Source organism: Pseudoliparis swirei, chromosome 1, assembly GCF_029220125.1.
Source record: "Pseudoliparis swirei isolate HS2019 ecotype Mariana Trench chromosome 1, NWPU_hadal_v1, whole genome shotgun sequence".
NCBI lineage: Eukaryota > Metazoa > Chordata > Actinopteri > Perciformes > Liparidae > Pseudoliparis > Pseudoliparis swirei.
In genome coordinates this window covers 3,888,329-3,909,861 of record NC_079388.1, presented here as the reverse complement: position 1 = coordinate 3,909,861, position 21,533 = coordinate 3,888,329, and the positions used below count along the sequence as shown (strand labels likewise).

Sequence of the window (21,533 nt, the reverse complement as noted above, 5' to 3'; positions counted from 1 at the left end):
TGTTTGTTTCTTGGACTGATCTCCTGGTTTTGACCCAGCCTGTTTTTAACTAAAGACAGTCATCTTTGTTACTCCTGTCTGAGTCGTGCTTTTGGGTCCACTCTAATAGCACCGTGACAAGTTTCTCACTTTACATTTTAAACATTTTCTATGACATTTAAACCCATTTTCATTCTTTCATGAATTTGAAATACAATGACTTCTTCAGCTTTCATAAATAGTAATATTATCATCGCTTTCTTTTCTAAATCTGCAGGGCAAGTAGGTGAACACACACCTGCAGAGTGTCACGATGCCACTTCGCCACGTCTGAAGCACTGAACCGCGTGGAGGTCACGTGCGCTGACCCCTGCTCTGAACTCCCTTTTAACTGGTCTCCCAGGTTTGAACCTGCCCTGCTCAGAGAGCTCCGCCATCTCCCTTTCACGGTCCGGCACATAACCTTCAGGAGGCATGCGCTTTGTGAAAGCATGCCGATAAGGGCGAGACGGAAACCCTGGAGGAGAGGGAGTGTAGAAACACACAGAGGCACAGACTAAACTAATAGGAGAGGGCACGCGGGTCAACAGGTATGGTAGAGAAACGTTACAAAGCTCTCGTTTCCTGTTGCTTCTGTTGTTTGATTACAAGAAATGAAAAAGACCTCTCATAGATCCAGGGAAGATGGTTTGAAGTTAAGAAATACACAGGTGTCGATAAAACGACACAAGGAAAGAAAACAGATGACAGAACAACAGAAAGAAAAGGAGTAAAGAAGAATTTGCATTTGTCATCTCGATGGAATCTTGATAAAAACACTTCCCCCGTCTTTGTTCATAAGCCTGAAATGAGCTCAAAATATCTGGGTCAAGACCCGAGGCTTGCTGCTAGAAACAAAAGAATTCCAGGCTGCTTCAACAGGTCTCTAGCGTCAGTGATGCGTAACCACGGCCATGTGTCAACAGTGAGGAGAGCGTCAACACGCCGGTGTGATAGAGGGCCCATTCTCCACCAAGTGCCTGGAAACACAACGATGCCCACCGCCCCCGGTGGGCCCAAGGTGACGGCGTGCCTCCACACGGACGGGGCGGCCCTCCGTCAGCAGCGCTGTCGGACGTGTTAAGTCACTCCGTTGGGAGTGCTCGGTGAAGGGAGGGAGCTTTTGTCCGCTCCAGGATCATTTAAATGGCCCCTTGTTCCAGAGCGTTTCCACTTCCTGCCAGAAAGCGGCAGGCCGACCTCGGCCCCGCCCACAGCACCTCGTGGAGAGCGGCTCCTTTGGGCCGAGTCGGCTCCGACACTCTTTTTGGGGTTTCTCTGCACGCGGATTCAAAGCTCGGCCTGAACACCTGATCAACGGAGTCTGGAGATGGCCCCATGGGAGGAGAGGAGGAGTGTTTCTATATTTTAAGACGCCTCGGGACACAAATGGCTCTGAACTTCCACAGTTGGGTTTATGCCAATTAAAAGACTTCACTAAGAGTTTGTGTTTATAAAAGAATACATTATGGGGAAAGGGCCTTTGTTTTACTTTGCAAGTTGAGCTATCAACAACAATGGCCATGTCCTAGTGGCTAGATCTATTGAGTGTGTTGTCACGGCAACAGTATGTCAAACAAACTAATGGTTGCTTTGCACACAAACTAAACTTTCTTCAATACCCCAACTTCTATGAATCTGTTTTTAATTATTATTCATCAATATGATTGTGTATGATAATAAGAATGAAAAAGCCACATATGTGACATAATAACTTGCCCATGATAAATTATTCTAAAATGAAAGTATCGGATTTATTGTGGAAATTATTAGCGGATTAACCAGTAAAATGTTGCTTTTCTCTCTGTTCTAGCAAAGTTAAATTAATATCTGTGGGTTTTGGGCAGGATGTTTAAGAGATTGTGATTGTGATTCTTTTTTGATATCTTGAAGAAGATTAGTCTCATATAGTAAATAATCAATATATGCAGCACTAATCCGAAGAACAGGTATATAACATCATGAAACTGACATGTGAAAGCTGCTGATTGGTAATCGGGACACATGTCAGTCAGCTCCAAAAAGTAAACAGACACCCTAGACACCTAGAAGTGATGGAGATGGGAGGAGCAAACGTTGCTGCTGCACCCTGACGAGGACAGAAGCATCTTCTGGCGAGGCTGAACCATCCCACCCCTCACTAGGCCACACTTGGCCGTATCGTTGCTGTTACCGCGGCAATGCAGTAACAACGTGCCGCATGCTGCAGCAGCAGCAGCGCAGCAGCTCCTCTCAGCACATCACCCCCCCCCCCCCCTGACCCACACCGGGGAACAGAAGCGTTCCCTTTCATCCACGTAAACATGCAGAGAGCCAACAGAGGAGAACAATTCCTCCACTCGACCCAACGGACCCTGAAAGCCTTCAAAGCTCAACTTTCTTTGTGCAGCCTGCATCTCTACGATGAGAGAGGGACCAGAGAGGGATTGTGGGAAAACAAGGCGGTCCTGCAAGTACATGACGCTGATGCCAGCGGTCGTAGGAAGCGAAAAGGGCGAGAGGCGTACCTTTGAGGGAGCTGATCTCGTGCTGGATGCACCTTGCAGGGTCCATGCTGGCGTCTGCCTGACGTCTCCACACAGTGGAGTGTGAGCGCTGCAAGGTGAGCCCGGAGGAGCGTCTCTCTGCTCGCTGCAGGCTGTCCGTATCCCTCTCTCTCCCTCCCTCCCTCTCTCTCGCCCTCTCTCAGAAGTTGGCAGCTTAGTGTTTTTGCTCACTCCCTTTCTAACCCCCCTTCTCCCTCATTCCCCCTCTGCGGCCGGCTAGCACAGTCCTCGTCAGCAGAAGGACTTGCGAAGGAAAAAAAGAAGAAAAAAGCTTATTTTCCACCTCTCAGCCCTCTCCTCCCCGACGCCGTCCCGTCTCATCCTGCCGAGGGGGAGGGGGGGGGGCATTGACCAATAACAGCGGCGCTCGGCCGTCACATCGCTCAGCTGAAGCAGCCAATGCGTTGAGGGGATGGTGCTATGAAGTTATACTGCTGGGATAAAAACCCACTCAGTAGATGACATCAACGCTCTACCCGTCTCCAGCAGATACAATAAACCATCTTCTTTATCGTCGGTCTGAAGAAATACCACATCACCGGGTGGTGTATTGCTCCTCCACAAGGACAGCAGCCTCAGTGACTCGGCGTTATGTCCCTCTCAGATACTCTGGACTCAAGTCGTGCTGCAGAGGGCGCTCGGACCTCGGAGGGATTCAGATGACAGGGCACTTTCTTTTTTCTGGAAAAAACGATTTAAATGGAAACTAAAACTGTCATAATTAAATGTACATGTAAACTTGCACTATATTCCCGTAACAGCTGCACTCACTCGTTAGAGCGGCAAAATAAATGTCTACAAATAAACATAAATGAAATTCAGGTCTCAGTTGCTGTATGTACAATTGAATCACATCTACTCGACTAAATGATAGCGTTTAAAAGATATTTTAAAAAGCAGTCCAATCCAATTGTTAAACGTCAATACACCCAGAGCCCCAGAGGTTTACATCGTTACATCCTTGACAGTATTATTTGATGACAGTGAAGGTTACGCTGACTGTGACTCAGCAGTCTGCTCCGGTCTCCTGTGATTGGCTGCTGCTGTGAAGGCTCTGCTATGAAAGGGCTGGCGGAGTATGAGAATATTCAGAGCTGTCCGGGGAAACTTAATATATTGGCAGCTAGAAACATTTTACAGAAGAGCAATAATTAAGTTGGTATTAACAATTACAAAAGGTTATTACGTTTGTATAGAAATCGTTGAATGCAGGCCAACTCAAGGCGATGCAGAAGAACTTAGTTCACGCGTTTGTTACTTCTAGACTAGATTACTTATTATCCTTATTATCCGGCTGCTCTAATAAGTCTCCAGTCCATCCAGTTGATCCAGAATGATGCAGCTCGTGTACTCACTAAAACTATAAGAAAAGAGATCACATGACTCCTGCATTAGCTGCTCTGCACTGGCTCCCTGTAACATCAAGAATCACATTTAAAATCCTTCTCTTAACCTACAAAGCCTTGATGATGCTCCATCATATCTTGAGGAGCGTGTAGTACCATATTGCCCCACTAGAGAGTTTGTAGTACCATATTGCCCCACTAGAGGGCTTGTAGTACCATATTGCCCCACTAGAGGGCTTGTAGTACCATATTCCCCACTAGAGGGCTTGTAGTATCATATTGCCCCACTAGAGAGCTTGTAGTACCATATTGCCCCACTAGAGGGCTTGTAGTACCATATTGCCCCACTAGAGGGCTTGTAGTACCATATTGCCCCACTAGAGGGCTTGTAGTACCATATTCCCCACTAGAGGGCTTGTAGTATCATATTGCCCCACTAGAGAGCTTGTAGTACCATATTCCCCACTAGAGAGCTTGTAGCACCATATTGCCCCACTAGAGGGCTTGTAGTACCATATTGCCCCACTAGAGAGCTTGTAGCACCATATTGCCCCACTAGAGGGCTTGTAGTACCATATTGCCCCACTAGAGAGCTTGTAGCACCATATTGCCCCACTAGAGGGCTTGTAGTACCATATTGCCCCACTAGAGGGCTTGTAGCACCATATTGCCCCACTAGAGGGCTTGTAGTACCATATTGCCCCACTAGAGAGCTTGTAGCACCATATTGCCCCACTAGAGGGCTTGTAGTACCATATTGCCCCACTAGAGAGCTTGTAGCACCATATTGCCCCACTAGAGGGCTTGTAGTACCATATTGCCCCACTAGAGAGCTTGTAGCACCATATTGCCCCACTAGAGGGCTTGTAGTACCATATTACCCCACTAGAGAGTTTGTAGTACCATATTGCCCCACTAGAGGGCTTGTAGTACCATATTGCCCCACTAGAGGGCTTGTAGTACCATATTGCCCCACTAGGGCTTGTAGTACCATATTGCCCCACTAGAGGGCTTGTAGTACCATATTGCCCCACTAGAGAGCTTGTAGTACCATATTGCCCCACTAGAGGGCTTGTAGTACCATATTGCCCCACTAGAGGGCTTGTAGTACCATATTGCCCCACTAGAGAGCTTGTAGTACAATATTGCCCCACTAGAGAGATTGTAGTACCATATTGCCCCACTAGAGGGCTTGTAGTACCATATTGCCCCACTAGAGGGCTTGTAGTACCATATTGCCCCACTAGAGAGCTTGTAGTACAATATTGCCCCACTAGAGAGATTGTAGTACCATATTGCCCCTCTAGAGGGCTTGTAGTACCATATTGCCCCACTAGAGGGCTTGTAGTACCATATTGCCCCACTAGAGAGCTTGTAGTACAATATTGCCCCACTAGAGAGATTGTAGTACCATATTGCCCCACTAGAGAGATTGTAGTACCATATTGCCCCACTAGAGGGCTTGTAGTACCATATTGCCCCACTAGGGCTTGTAGTACCATATTGCCCCACTAGAGAGCTTGTAGTACCATATTGCCCCACTAGAGGGCTGCCTCACTAAATGCAGGGCTACTTGTGGTTCCGAGAGTCTTAAAGTAGGAGGAGCCAGAGCCTTCATTTATCAAGCTCCTCCTCTTTTATGGACCAGCTCCACCTTCAGTCCTGGAGGCAGACTCAGTCCCCTCATGGAGACTGAAGACTTTCCTCCTGATGGTCTTATAGTTCGGGCTGCATCAGTTTCACCTGGTCCAGACCTAGAGATGCAGCTAGAGGCTGAGAGGCTGCTGGGGGACGCTTAGGATACACTGAGCACCTCTCTCCTCTCCTCTCTCTCCTGCCTCATTGGTCCGGCCTCTGTCGCGATGCCTCTGTAGCCCCGCTGTTCATTCTGGTCACATGACGTCTATTCTTCTGTCCATCCTGGAGAGGGGTCGTCCTCTGTTGCTCTTCTGAAGGTTTTTCCCTGTAAAACGGTTTTTATTTCTGTTTCTTGGGAGTTGATCCTGATCCGATGTGAGGTCCTGGGATGTCTATGTGTACAGATTGTAAAGCCAGGGTTCTTACATGTTGACCAATGCGTTTCCAGGACTTTTCCATGACTTTAAACCAAATGTCCATGACCAAACTGAAATCTCTGTGTAAACATGAAAAATGTAGAAAACTTGGCGTATTGAGAGCGTACGCCGTCTTTCTTGAAAAAACATATTAATTATTTCAAACTCCGCGTAAATGAACACGTGATTATAACTAATTTTCATGACTTTTCCAAAACTTTTATGATTTAAGTTTTTTTCCATGACTTTTCCAGGCTTGGAAATGACCATTTTAAAATTCCATGACTTTTCCAGGTTTTCCATGACCGTACGAACCCTGAAAGCCCTCTGAGGCTAATGTGTTATTTGTGTTAATGAGCTATACAAAATAAACTGAATTGAATTGAAACTGACCTTTATAAATGTGTTCATTACTGCACAGCAGATCTTTTATGGTAAAATGAGATTCTATGACCATCTTTTTGCAGATGGGAGAAAAAAAGCATTTGAGGATTCAGGATCAGTTCCCAGTTTGACCTACTAATACCTGACCTGATCGATGACAGCTCTATAGGATGACGACGCATCGGGGCCACATAGTTTCAGTCGATGCCACGTCCTGCTCAAAGCTTCATCTTCCTCCTAATTGCCACTAAGTGACACTAACTAAGTGTTCAGTGACCCGACTACGTCACGACAAACGAGTTTAAAAAAACATCCATTGCAAAGCAATGAGCTCTGACAGCTGCTTTTTATTATCAAAGATAAATATCTGGAACACTTCACGTTGACTAAATCTCAACCGGGTTCAGAAGTGCGCTGAAACAAAGCGGGGGACCCTTTGTGAGGTGAAACACGCGGTCCGCTTGAAGATCGGGGACGCGTGAGGACGGCCGTCCTTCACGTTGTACTGCGGCCGCATTATCGGGTCAAGAGTGAGAGAACTGAAGCGGGACATTTGCATCAATGAAAACCCCCCTTGCATCGCTCATTGCATTAGGTCAACGATATGTTTCCGGACATGCTACATGGAGACATTACTCAGGAGGGCTGAAACCAAACCGCTCCTCCAATCAATATACAATCAATGAATAACTGTCAGCACGGATTCAGCTCCAGCCAGCTGCAGCGACAATGAGGGAATAAATATAGAGGCACAGTGGAGAGGGAGAGGGGGAGGTACTGGCTGAGAGGATAAACCCTCCACACAACAGACCCTCCGAGGGCAATATTAAGTTTGGGATGGATATGGATCTATTTACTATCCAAATGCGGCTTTTTAATGCCAAACCAGAACAACACAATTCTATTAAAACTTCCTTGTCACAGTTACACCCCGTTCCAAGTATTTAACTTTTCTCAGAGGACTTTTATTCCCCAAGTTGAGGCTCTCAGGCAGAACTTCCTCAGCTCCTTCGCCCTGAGACTCACCTCCAATGCTGCCGTCATTCTCTCTACTCACCAGCAGGGGGCGACTTCTCTCGTTGTATAGAAGTCTATGAGAAAATGACTACCTCTGTCTTGATTTCAGTAAACATTGGTAATCTGAGTTTATGGTTTCAATCTCTTCAATACCACATGATGTTCATATTGAGTCCAATAGACCCGAAACAGGGTGTCCTTTAGGGCGGGTTTACTGTGATTGACAGGTCACTGCTGCGACCAGAGCCGTATACGGGGTCTCTACGTCACTCCTCCGCTTTCCAAATATGGTCACTTCTGTTCACTGGTTGCAAAGATGCCAAGATGGTGACGCCCATATTTGAAGATGGCGACGGCCAAATCGTAAAACTCAAAGCTTCACAACTGCAGTCCACGAACCAATGGGTGACGTCACAATGATGACACGGACTAACATGCAGTCTATAGTCTGAAATCGGTACTTTGAAAATAGGTTTACCGACCGAATTCCGAGGGTATCATAGAGCGCTACACCCAGAGGGGCTCTCTGCTTCCCGAGACCCTTGGTTGAGGGTAACTTCAAGAGTAGCGAGAGAGACTACATCACCGCTGCAGCTTCAAGTCCCAATGGGCCCTTCCACTGGTGTAGTGCTTTCCTCGTCCGACCATTCTCCCCACCACACACATTCATACGCGACGCAAGGGCCCATGAGGACTTGACGGAGTCACATTCCCACCAATGGCTCAGCCTTCGGAAGCTATTTGTGGGTTAAGCGCCTTGCCAAAGGACACATCGGCGGGGACCATAAGAGTCGGGGATCGATCTGCCAAAGTTCCAGTTGAAATGCGACCCGTGTGGTTACGCTATTTAAAACTCCACCTGGACGAAATGCAAAGCTGTACCTTTTCCGTCTTTATTGCATTTAAAAAGGTGGAGCTGTTCGGGGGCGGGAAACAACCTGGAAGGAGGCGGATGGGACTCCTTTGGCTTGTTTCTTTCATGATTACTGGGATGTGAGGGTGTGTACCCAACCTCTTCCACAGCAGACATTCTGACACCGGATGACTGACGGCGGCGCTGACGGAGGCGCTTGAGGTGTGGTTCGTAAGGCATGTCGATGAACCGTGGAGCTGGCACACCGAACTGGAAGGCAGCCGTCTTTAATCATATTAGCTGCAGCTCTTCAACCAGTCAAAACGTCTGCTGTGAGACGGCTCTATTTCTCTCCGTGTATTAATAACATCCGTGCGTGGGGCTCGGCGGCTGAACACAGTCATGCTTCATTACCTTGAAAACGCGGAAGGTAATGTTTTGATCGCCGTGTATTTATTTATTTATTTGTATGCGTGTTACTCGCATAACTCAAAAAGTATTAAACCAAATCGCATGAAATTTGTTGGGATGATTGTTTATTATCCGGGGACCATTTGATTAGATTTTGGGATTGATCGGGTCAAAGGTCAAGGTCATGAAAAGGTCAAAATCTACTTTTTACCATAGCGCGGTCAATTTCTATCCAATTGGCATGCAACTAATGCCAAAATGTTCATAATGCAATGCCCAATCTTGTGATATGCGAAGGTATGCGCTCTACCGAGTGCTCATTCTAGTTTATACTTTGCAGAGAAGCTGGAGCAGAACTCGTGAAGAGCAGAGCGGACGGCGAGTGGAGCTGCAGGGAGACGCACACATCCTGAAACATGTGACTATGCATGCAATTGTGTTGGACCAAACTTATGGACCTCAGTGTTTACCTCAATCCAGCTTTGAAGGGAGAAAAGATTGAGGCATATGATGAAATCTTGATAGCGTCAGAATACAGATATTGATGCCATCTATCTGATACATAGACATTGCTAAATGAAAACAAATACTCCTGCTTGCTAAATGTCAGTGTGGCATTGGGAGCCATCTGAGTCCACTCCCCCCCCGTGTGTGAATTGCTGGTTCTGTTTCCGTGCAGCTGTCCTTTACTACGGTGTCCAAACTGTCTGAAAAACAGCCAAAAGTCTCATGTCCTCCTCATCAGAGGCGGAGCACCTGATGCCCCTCCACCTCTCTCTGGGATGCGGCTCAGGCGTTACCAGTTGGAGCTGGACACACAAACACAAACAGACCACCGACCGGTCGGTCAGACCAGCGGCGGCTGAAAATAATCTGGTTACTATTGCCGCTCCATTAAAAAAATGATCAAACGCAATAAAGTGTGAGCAATAATACACAACAGACATGCACAGAACTACCAGGAGAGAGACGGTTCTTCCCGAGTGGCTCATTTCAGTGGGTGGGTAATGAACCGGTCTTGAAGCATTCACCAGAACATGAAATCCGTGAGGAGGCCGTTCTGTATTTTTAGAACGTAACCACGTAAGTACAGAGCACAGGAAGTGGCGCTTTGGTTTCCATGCTCGCCCCGCCACGCCCGTGTGTGCTCTCTTTTCTCTGTCTGATGAAGTGTTAAGACGTGGGGAACAATTAGGCTCCTCGATTAAGCCGACTGACCATTCCCGCTGCCCCGAAGTGAAAAACGTTATACACACACACACACACACACACAAGTGATTTAATTCCCCCCAGTGATGGGGGCTCTGCAGCCGTCTCGTCACAGGTTCTGTCGTCCTTTCTCTAAGTGGGAGACACCATCGCTGTCCACAAGAGAGCAACAACAGAGTCGCATGGTGTGTGTGTGTGTGTGTGTGTGTTACACTCTTCAGACAGAAGAAAGAAAGCGCTATTTACAGGGAGACACCAACACGGGAGGAATTCACAGAATGTGCCAAGATGAAAAATGGATGGCGAGGCCCCGCCGTCCTTCAGCTCCACCGCCGTGAAAGAGAAAGAGACGCATTCAGGCCGGCTCGTCCTCTTTTGTGTCGCGCTGACGCGGCTCCGCTCGAGGCTGTTCTCGGGGCAAGCCGGGGAGAAACCATTCATGACCGGAAGAACAACGACTCCATTCTGCGTGGCTGCTGCTCTGGACTCCTGCGACCTTTAAACGACGCCAATAAAAACACAACCACGAGGGGCCAGGATGTCTCCGTCAGCCTCGTTTCTACTGTGACTCCTAACCTGTGGTTTATAAACCTGCAGACCTGAGAGCGTTGTCAGCTCATCGAGAGCCTTCTCGTCCTCTGATTGAAGTACACGAGTGTAAATATGATTTGAGAGCTGTTTGTAAGTTCACGGTACAAAAGGCTAAAAAAGGGATTAAAAGAAGTTGTATTTATGTTGTAGGAGTCCAATTATGGAATAATGTTGAAATGGATGTAAGACTGCTGAACTCCTTTTTGGTTTTCAAGGGAATTATTCATAAAACAATTCTTGAGAGTTATAAATGTGATTAAAAACGTATTTATATGGAAGATGTATGTGGTAGTATATATAAATATCTATATATTTTTTCTTCTTTTTTTTTCACATACATTTTCTGATTTATTTTGATTTTAATTTAGGATAGGATTTTATAAGCATTTTTTGCTTCCACCTATGCCTTTTCAGTCTTTCTCTTTTGTATATTATATAGAATAATATTGTATTGTATTTGATTTGATTGACTGAATAAAATACACAAACAAACAAACAAGTAGGAACATGCTGCAGCGTTTGTAAATGACGAGGCGATACTTTGAATATCAGCATTTATCGATTGTATCTCCTGAAGTCAACGACGTGACTCGCAGCTATGAGCTCATTCCTCCTCAGCTCTGGGACTCGATCAATGTGAATGTGCTTGTTGTTGTTGTGCTGCAGCCGTGTGGTTGCAGTGGGTTGGTGGAGCAGGCAGCGGTGCTGGAGGCCCCCTGCTGAACAACAGAGGCCGTGCCCGCCACTCACTGCCGACATTCCTGGCATTCGTCCGGCTCACTGCGGCGGGCCAGAACCAGGGTGTTAGCGCCATTGTTCCGCAGCCCAGGACCCCCACACGCCGGCTACACCCAGGGATGGACTTATGGCGACACCTTGTAAAACAGGTTGACGTTTCCTCCTGCACGCTGGCATTGAAGTCATTAATCAACACACACACACACACACAGAAAAGGAGTGGGAGCAACAGGGCTGACACGTTCATGTGTGTGAACCAGGAAGTTGGAAGCATGTCACTGGTTCCAACTGGGGAAAAATACTTTTCCACAATAATTTGGATTATTGCAGAGTGTCAACCGTAGAGATCGTTCTGGTCTGAACCCAGTTTGATGATTTTTGAAGCGTGAAGTAAGAAACTCGAGGTTCTGCAGGACCTGACCCACGGGCAGCGCCAGCATACACCCCTTTTTCCCCCCTGAAGGGTTATTTGGGAGTTTTTCCTGATCCGATGTGAGGTTTTGGGGCAGGGATGTTTATGTGTACAGATTGTAAAGCACTCCGAGACAAATTTGTAATTCGTGAAATTGGGCTATACAAATAAACTGAATTGAATTGAATACACGATGCTGATGATGATGACGGTGAGGAGTCTCACTTAGCTTCTTATTAGCTGCTGCCTTCAAGACACAATTCACAAGAGGGTTATCTCACTGTGCATGTAGCATCTCTTAAGTTGTTGGTTGTGTTCACCATGTACCTTAAAAACCCATTAAAACATGTTTTAAATACCATTGTTTCAAGACGAGTGACCCAGAGGTCAAGTCAACCTTCACCGCTCTGTGTGCAGAGAACAAATCTCGACTTGGAACGGCAGTTTAGTTTATTTCTGTCTCCACTCACAATCTTTGATAGCTCCGCCACACAGAGCACTCAGAGATGACAGGTTGTATTCGGTTGTATCTTAGAGACGGACTTCTCCGCCGGTGACATCATCCTCACGGGCAGATTAGAAAGACATCGTTCACAGAGTCACGGCCGTCTGTCAATACGTCCTCCCAGACGCACAGCGGCTCTCCGTGGCAGCGGTTTCTCCACACTGTGGGAAAGTAAACACGGACTTCATACGTACCTGAGGGGAATTGTTGGAAACCCTCATTGATTATTCTCCTTTTCTTTCTCTTTTCTCTTTACTAATGGCATTGGAAGGAACAGATACAGAGCCGATGTGCAGGACGCAGGAAGATAATCAAGTCCTTAAACACCTGATTTGAACTTGTGTTGTTTGTTATCAATAAATTAAGTGATTTAAGTATGTCTGTATGTGTGTATGCATGCGTATATGTGTATGTATATATATATATATATGTATGTGTATGTATATGTATGAATATATATATGTGTATGTATATGTATATTTATGTATATGTATGTATGTATGTGTATGAATATATATATATTTAAATTAGGGCTGTCAATCGATTTAAAAAAAGTAACTAATTAATCGCACAATTTGAAATTCATTAATCGCGATTGAAAAATTTTTTTAATTCTTTTTAAAGACCAAACTTCACACAGAGCTGTGTTTTCAAAGAGGCTCCTACCTATAAAGTGCCAGCGAGGTATTTAATATTGTGGATGATAAATTGTTTCTTCAGTGAAACATCAGATTAGAAGGAAAAAAAAGAAGTATATTGAGACCCCATTGGTCCTGTCATCTTTAACACTGAACAGCAGAACCAGTGGCCTTGGTAACTGACTGACATTCACATATGTCACGTTAACCCTCTGGAGGCTGGGGGCATTTTATACATTTTACAAAAACATGTAAATTCACCTTTTAAAGGCGTTTGCATGTGACACACCCCCACGTGTTATACATCAAACATTCCAGAACAATCTCAGCTCTCTATATATTGAGGCACATTGTCCTCGCGCCGTGTTCTCTGCTCTCTGACTGACAGGCTGCTAATGAGCCTCACCTGTGAGGTGGGAGGTCCTTGTGATTTACTGAGTGTTCATTGGTTGTTTTTTTCGCAAAATGTTGACAGACAAACGAATTAACAAATCACGTTGAAGGTTTCGTGTGACGAGTCTTTCCGCGCCGCGTCACCCGACACGTCGCCCGCCCCTCCGTTCCTCTGTGTATCAGAGGGGGAGACGGGAGGAAGGAGGAGCAGGAGGAAACCCGACTGATTCATCCACGAGTTAAACTGATTTCTGCTCCTTATTTTCGCGGAGAAATAATTGTTTTAAAAACGGAAACAGTGTTAAACCGTACTGCCGCGGTTTGACACTCAGAGGAGTGTAAAAACTTCAACGAACACCGGAAGTAAACAAAGTTGCGTTAATTGCGTTAAAATATTTTAGTGCGTTAACGCAGCTAAATTAATCGCATAGATTAACGCGTTAACGCTGACAGCCCTAATTTAAATATATAAATATAGATTGTTTTTCATTTTATTTTTTATTTTCTTTGTTATTTTTTTCTATATTTTATATTAATTTTCTGATTTACACTGTGGCCTTTGTTTCCTTTCAGATTATTGTCGTGGTCATTCGCTTCTATTTAGGTGAATTTCACGGCGCATAGTTGCACTTTGCGTACGAAGGTTTAGAACCGTCATGAACAAGTGTTCCTCCCTCTGTGTCTGTGTGCTTCTTTACTGCGATCCTGAAGAATTTTAGCTGTTTTCAACAATTTCCAGGAGTCATAAGGAGGAAGAACAATAATCTGAGTGCCCCACCCCAGAAAAAAGGTTGATAAATTAAGATGACCGAGAAAATGAGCAGATGACGCATTCATTGTTCATGTCAGGAAACAAGGAACAAGTTACAAACAGGGTTCTTACACATTTTGACCAATGGATTTCCAGGAATTTTCCATGATTTTAAACCAAATTTCCATGACCAAACTGAAATCTCGGTATAAACATGAACAATTTAGAACATTTTGCGTATGGAGAGCGTACGCCGGCTTACATTTTGAGCGTCTTTCTTTAAAAAAACATATTAATTATTTCAAACTCGACGTAAATGAACATGTGATTATAACAAATTTCCATGACTTTTCCCAAACTTTTATGATTTAAGCTTTTTCCATGACTTTTCCAGGCCTGGAAATGACCATTTTAAAATTCCATGACTTTTCCAGGTTTTCCATGACCGTACGAACCCTGTACAAACATTTAGTGGTCAAAAAATCCAACGTGAGGATGTGCTGGGTTATAATTTGTGTCTTCATTGGTCGGTGTGCAGCAGTTTGAAGTCGCTTTCTGTGGCTCTGGGAACTCGTCACTAAACTACAAACTTATTAATAAAAAAATGATAATTAATTGGTTAATTCATAGTAAAACTAGTACAAAATATTTAAAAAGTTATTTGGGGTTTAAGGAATGAACAGTTTGAGGAGGTGCACTGTTTTCAGGAGACGGTCACGTCCAACTCCTCCTCGTATACGAGCTCACACCTCGTGTACTCGGCAAACAACTTTTTTTATTTCAGTTTCAGCCGCACGTGAACAAACGGAGACCGAGAAGGTCGTCTTACAAACTCCTGTGAAGTAGCAGGCGGGTGAGAGGATTCTGCTGCAGCAGGGAGTTCTGGGTAATGTACGGCACAGCGAGCCGGCCCGTTGCCACGGAACTGCGGGACGGCGTGAAGGTGCGAACATATGTGGAGAGGATGTACGAGTGTGACCTCTGTGAGTGGAGGTCGGCACGCGCGGAGGCCCAAAAGAGTCAGTGACCCAGATATGAGTCATTTTCATGAGAAGAGTGTTGTGCTTAAGAAAAACAACAACGATCCGATGAGGTCACCGAAAACAAAGCTCTGTGTCTGTGTCCTGGTCCGAAGGCTTTCTTCACATTGCAGACATAATGCTGGCAGTCAGAAGACGTTGCGTTGCAAATATTCACCCTCAATGTCCATGTTGACAAATAACACACACACAGCTAAAAGAGACAAATTATATCGAGATTATATACATTCAATCGCTGTTTCTATTCAATAGAATATCTCATATTCAATCAAACTTCCTCATTTGTGCAAAAAACTCAAAATGACCCTTGCTTGAGGGGGGGAAGTAGTCTGTGTCCAAAAGGTGACACAGACTCCTCCTCCTCCTCCTCCTCCTTGTTTCCTGGCGGGCTGCGGCCATGTTTAGCTTATAGCGCCAACTTCTGGCCAAACATTGTAGTTGATGCACTTCAAACCATTTGTTGAAGGCAAATCTTATTAGCATTTTTCTATTTTGGGATATTTTAAAAGGTTTGCTTAAAATTTGCCGAGAACATTAACACACGCATTTGTATTTTTAGCTTCCCATTATATGCATAACTATCAGAACATGACAACGCCTCCGTGGCGTTATTTCCTCACACACGACATTTCCTCCAAATCCCCAAACTCTCTCCAGCCTCCATGTGGATGTTTTCAAACTAAAAACTGAACTTTAAGATTATTATTATTAAGATGTTTGGAATATGCATTGGTGCATATGAGTTGTTTTCTATGTGCACAACATGTCCGCATAACTCCAGGACTGCCGCTATTTTTGATTTTGAGATCAAGTTGCATGAAACTGATCCGAGGCCAGTGCTGGAAGTGACGTGTGGAGTGAAGCTTCTCTGTGGACGCTCCGGCTCAACAGGGACTCACGAGATAAACTTACCACAGCCCTTTAGACTCTCTCTCTCTCTCTGCAGAGTCCAAATGCACAACCATGCCCGTTGTATCAGCAGGTTTCCCGACGTCTATTACATTATTTGCCTATTAAAGTGTTTGAGAAGGGCGAGTGGAGACATTTCAAATCCACCTTGCGGGTCGCACTGGTCACTGACCTCCACTTTACAGGGCAAACACACGGAGGAGCAGACGGAGAGTCTCGTCCTCGCCTTGTGAAACAGTCACAGTTCACCTGGAGGCTCACATGCGCAAAGGAGGAAATTAAAGGGAGAACTATTTCTATAGTCCAAGCTGTAATCTCTAAGATTTCCACTGGAACGGGGTACTTTTTAAAACTTGTGAAATAACATTTAACCTTTGTTAAAAAATAATAAATATACTTATTTAGGCTCACAGTGTATGAGCAATTGTCATACAAATGGCAATAATAAGACTATTAGGCAGTAGTCTACAGATTCAAAGTGTTTTCTGAGTTTTTTTAAACAAAAAACAAACATAAAACATAAATCGTAAAATCATATTAAACTATATACTTATTTATTTTTGCTTATTTATTGTTATTACCATTTTTTTGAACAATAACTTATTTCTTTGTTTTTTTATAATTCAAAATGATATCTATAGATTTTTTGTTGTGTACCTACCTAGTACAGTAGGTGCACTACAGATAGGAAATAAGAACAAAAACTAAACGCTAAATTATCATAATTATTAGAGGAAATTATGATTATCAGGGGCAAAATTATATTTCATAGGGGCAGTTTTGCCCTTTGCCCTCATGGATTAGCTTCCTAAAAAGCAGGACTGAGACGTTCACTGTCATTGAACAGCTATGAGCATCAGGCATGGATCACATTTATTTCTCACTTGTCCCCTCAGACGACTGGATGAGACGTTCAATTTAAGGAAACATAGAATTTACTTTCCCGCTGCAAGATGGCACCTCGTTTTGTCTTTAATGACGAGCTTAGGAAAAGGTTATGATTCATGGATAATGGGCAACTTAACTTGAAAGAATGCGTACTTGATGTGATCACATGGGTCTGAGTCAGTCGTACAGTTCATGTGTTTGAGATCCTTCCAGCCTGATTCTATGAGGACTTCCATGAGGGGGAATAACACTGCAGCCAAACCGCGATAATCTTAGGAGCTTTATTCCAAAAGTAGACGTCTAACATTGTTAATTTATGACTTGTATTCCAGCGATGTTGATTGCACAACCCATCCTCTGATGCTGTGATACCAAGAGCCCGTGTTGTGGGGAGACCAGTTATAGCAGCTTCCCTCAGCAACGTCTCCCTGAGCGAAATGTCACAAGTCCTTTTAGTCCGACTTCCAAACAGAATAAATTGAGTGACAGTTAAACTCCTATATTTGTTGTGAGTATTTAAAGCTGCGCTGCTTGTCGTACACTAATAGATCTGTTCAGTTTCTATGAGAACACAACGCTCCACTCAACCAAACGTTTCATCTGTTGCAATAACACCTGCAGAGACCTGAATAACAACGTGGTGCATGTGAGATTAAGAAAAGCAACATTCAACTTCCCCGTGCTGAGTACGAGTTGGACGTGGGGCATCCTTTTTTCTAGGATCTTATATCTCTCACCGCTGTTGTACATTTTGAAACGGCATTAATATCCGTGATAGGAATAGAACAGAATCCATCACCTCAGCAGAGCAGGGGAATTTTAATTATCCAGTACCGCAGTTTAGTCGAGATCCGTAAATAAACCTCCTCAAGGTCCGACATGTGACCCGCAGATCAATTAAGAAAGAGATGTACACTTTTATTTATCTTCGTCTTACGTTATTAAGGAGCTGCAATGAAGCACCTGGGGAGCAACTGGGGGTTCAGTGTCTTGCTCAAGGACACTTCAACATCGGGGTTTCAAACCGAGAACCTGGTGGTTACGGGACGACCCGTCTCCCCACTGAGCTACTGTAACAGTTTAGCTCCACACCTTCCTCTTTATCAGTTGTTTTCATCCTGTCTCTAACTATCACGTCATTCCAGATCCTGCTTCCCATCTCGTCAGTCCAGCTCCCCTCACCTGCCTCTGATCACTCCCTCGTTAGTCCCTCATTACCTTCACCTGGTCCTCATGCCCATCTCACCTGTTGCCCATTCCCTCGTTAGTCCCTGTCGATTTAGGTTCCCTCACGTGTCCTCTGCCAGATTGTCTTGTGTTGTCGTGTCAAGTTCTCCAGTGTTATTAGAGTATATTCCTGACCTGCCTGTTCTGACCCTGCCTGCCCTGACCTCTGACTCTCTGCCCTGACCTCTGACTCTCTGCCCCGCCCCTTTTTGGACTTGTTTGTTTCTTGGACTGATCTCCCGGTTTTAACTTAGCCTGTTTTCAACTAAAGACATTCATCTTTGTTACTCCTGTCTGAGTTGTGCTTTTGGGTCCACTCTAATAGCACCGTGACACAAATACACAGTTTACCCATCATAATGTGAAATAAAGTGTCCTTATCGATCGTTATATTCAGTACAAAGAGGCCACGAGGAGAACCGTGTACCGCTCTCACTTTATACTTTAGATGCTCCGTATACATGTTCATTTCCTTTATTATTTAAATTCTTAAATGTAATATGGCCTGCTATTTTATTTTATTATATATTTATAAACAAGTTTGCTGCTTCACATAATTTCCTCCTGGGGATGAATAAATATAATATAATCTAAACAAGTTTTCTAGTGGCTGATTCCTGATGGTGAACACCTCCCGGTCTAAAAGCTCGTCACGTTGGCAGCTCGGCTGACGAGGCATTCAGGTCCATGTATTGTCTTACACATGAATTGTCTGTTCTCATGCAAATAACCATTGACACAAAGGAAAAGGATGACATCCAGAATGTTTGATAATCTACAGGATGACACTTCAGAGCGGTTGAAATACTCTGGCACTTTGCTGACCTGCTGCCAATGAATTAGTAATATCACGGCAGGTTATTTATAGCCCATTCTCAATTAACTTGGAAATATCTTTCAAAAACAACAAAACACGTCTCCCTGCATCTTCAGATATGACATGAACACAGCAACACGTGGGCCACACACAGTCACATACAGAAAGGTGTCATCTCACAACCCCAAAACAAGATCAGCTTCACCCCACCAGGAACAGGTAGTGAACCAACGCTCACTCTTTAAAACACCACCTCCCTCTTCTCTCCCACAGATGTGAACAGACTGTTCCATTCGCTCAGGATGTGCAATTATCTACCAAAAACCATCAATCACACAGAGTAACAGGAAGTGCGATGTTGGCAGAGGGACTGGAGGCTGTGGCTGGGGGCAGCAGGAGCGCTGCCCACAGCCGCATGAGAAGGAACATGACCCGGCTGCTGGGACTGGGGCCACGATGCTGTTCCCAGGATAGACACACAGGCCCACCGGCCCTCACTAATAGCCTGTTGGACGAGGGCTGGAAAAGGACCCACAGTTATAATTTAAGCTTTTATTGCTTGCCAATTTTCAGCGGAATATCCAATGTGCCTGTGGGCAACAATGCGGCGCTTTGATACAGTTACACAAACTACAAGCAGCGAGAGAGCTGCTACTTCACTCAGGTCCTACTGGACGGGAGAGCACAGCTGCTCCCGTCAGGAGCGTCGGAGCCCAAATCACCTGCAGATGTTGCTCTGGTTCACCTGCCTCGCACATCCAGCTCGAGAGACACATGGGCACAACGGTCATTTAACATAGGAACTAAAACAGCTTTCTTTATTATTTAAAAGCAGCAGAGAAATGGCATCCAAAGTAAACCCCGTTTTTCAGATGTACCAAATCCTATGGAGGCTCTTATTGTGATCGTACTTTGGCATGAAGGAAGGATCCTCCGACTTGGAAATGGTGAGACAGCCTTGGACAGTGCTGCAACAGAAGCATTTCAACACATACAGTGGGTACGGAAAGTATTCAGACCCTTTTTAAACGTTCACTCTTTGTTTCATTGTAGCCATTTGCCATGTGGGATATTTCAGATTTTCTTTTTTTATAAATTTGCAAACATTTCTACATGTCTGTTTTTTTCTGTCCAGATGGGGAGCTGAGTGAACATTCATGAGAAATAAAATGAACTTTTTTGATTTTAGAAAATGGCTGCAATGAAACAAAGAGCGAACATTTTAAAGTGGGCTGAATACTTTCTGTACCCACTGTATACATCTATTCAAACTGTCCTTTAACAAATGGTACCCTCATCTGATTGGTCAGTGTATAATAACAAACTGCTTGACTTTGCGTTGTCTTGCAGCACCGAGCCTCTGACTCCCTCACACGTTGTGTCATGATTAAATTAATCAAATGATGTGTAGGGGATCTCTTGAGGTCGATCCGGCTTCCCGTGTCTGCGTTGAGAAGTGGTGAAGGCCGTCACGTGTGTTCACCCAATCAGAGGAGAGTCCTTCTGATGAGCCGCCTGGCTGGCTGGCGGCTCTCATCACTCACGTCGCTCCGTTGGCCCCGGGCCCGTCCACCAGGGGCCAACGGTCCACAGTGATTCCCCAGAATGCAAAGGAGGCTGCCAACTCCGAGAGGAGGACACAGGCTGGTGTTTTACTGTATTTGACTTCTCAACCTGAAGGCCGGAGCCCCGCCTCCTTCATCTCAGAGACGTCTTTCCTTTAAACCCTCAGAAATCCCCCGTGTTAAAGTGACACTGCATCACTTCCACCAGTCTGAAACTATCATCACACAAAATAGTTGTTGCTGAACTTCATCCAGCAGATCTTTGCACACGTGTCATTTCATGTGAACGTCTACAGTAGAAATCTAACACTTCCTGTTTCCACGTCCCACATGAAGCTTTCCTAAACTAACGGTGCAAATCAAGAGAAAAAATAATGACTGCCGGTAAATCAGTCAACAGCTATACTCACCAAACCTCCCATCCAATCATATCGTCATCTGAGTTATGTAGAGTGAACGCCACAAAACAAAGCAGAAGGGGGCGGGGCCATTACCTTTATACTTTTCTCTGATGTTCTCATAGGCTTGCACATAGTCCTGCTCCTCTGACAGCCGCTGACCCGGGTCACACGCGGGCATGGACATGACCTGATGACCTCGTCAAACTGACGCTCTGTCCTCCTGCTGGTAAAAGACCTCCTGCCTGGCTGTGCGTCCACCTATCGGTCTGTGCTCACCTTCTTCCACACACACACACACAGTCACAGTTTCCCCTCTGAAGCTGTAGGTTTCATTCCAGACCACCACCACCGCTCCCCTCCTCAGCTTGAGAAATACCCACACACGCACATGTACTTATCAGACCCTCCTCTTAAAGGCACAGAGGAGAGAGATACCAGCTGGAGCACACTGCACATGTACACACACACACACACACACACACACACAGAGACCGCGATGAAAAAACAAATGACGGAGCTGCGTGGGGTTATTTGAGTTCCTGCTGCTGAGTGGATCCTGAACTATTCACAGCTTTTGTTTTTAAACCTCCCAGAACATTGACACGTCATACTGAATGACGGCAGCTTGTTGCGTTTTGATGCCAGAGGACCACACCTCTCCGCTTCAGGACTCCACACTGGGCCGGTGCTGGATCACACTGCTCAGAGGCAAACCACGGTGAGTGTGTGTGTTTCAACACCAGCAAAGGAGACTTTAAAGCTGCACACAGAACTTCTCCTTCCTTCAGACAAAATACGACATCTTGCCCAAAAGTATACT

At 45.1% G+C, this 21,533-nt stretch overlaps 1 protein-coding gene across 4 annotated transcripts in view; it reads right to left on the bottom strand.

The window, feature by feature from the left end:
- pleca (plectin a) overlaps positions 1-21,533 on the bottom strand; it is a 102,278-nt gene that overhangs the window by 65,918 nt on the left and 14,827 nt on the right. Inside the window, exon 1 of one of the 4 annotated variants that reach the window (XM_056413994.1) lies at positions 20,807-21,054. The exons of the other annotated variants lie outside the window; for them this stretch is intronic. Within the exon in view, the coding sequence (XP_056269969.1) occupies positions 20,807-20,897 (91 nt within the window). The 5' untranslated portion in view covers positions 20,898-21,054. Of the gene's footprint in view, positions 1-20,806; positions 21,055-21,533 lie in introns of those variants that run through there. 4 annotated transcript variants of the gene reach the window in all.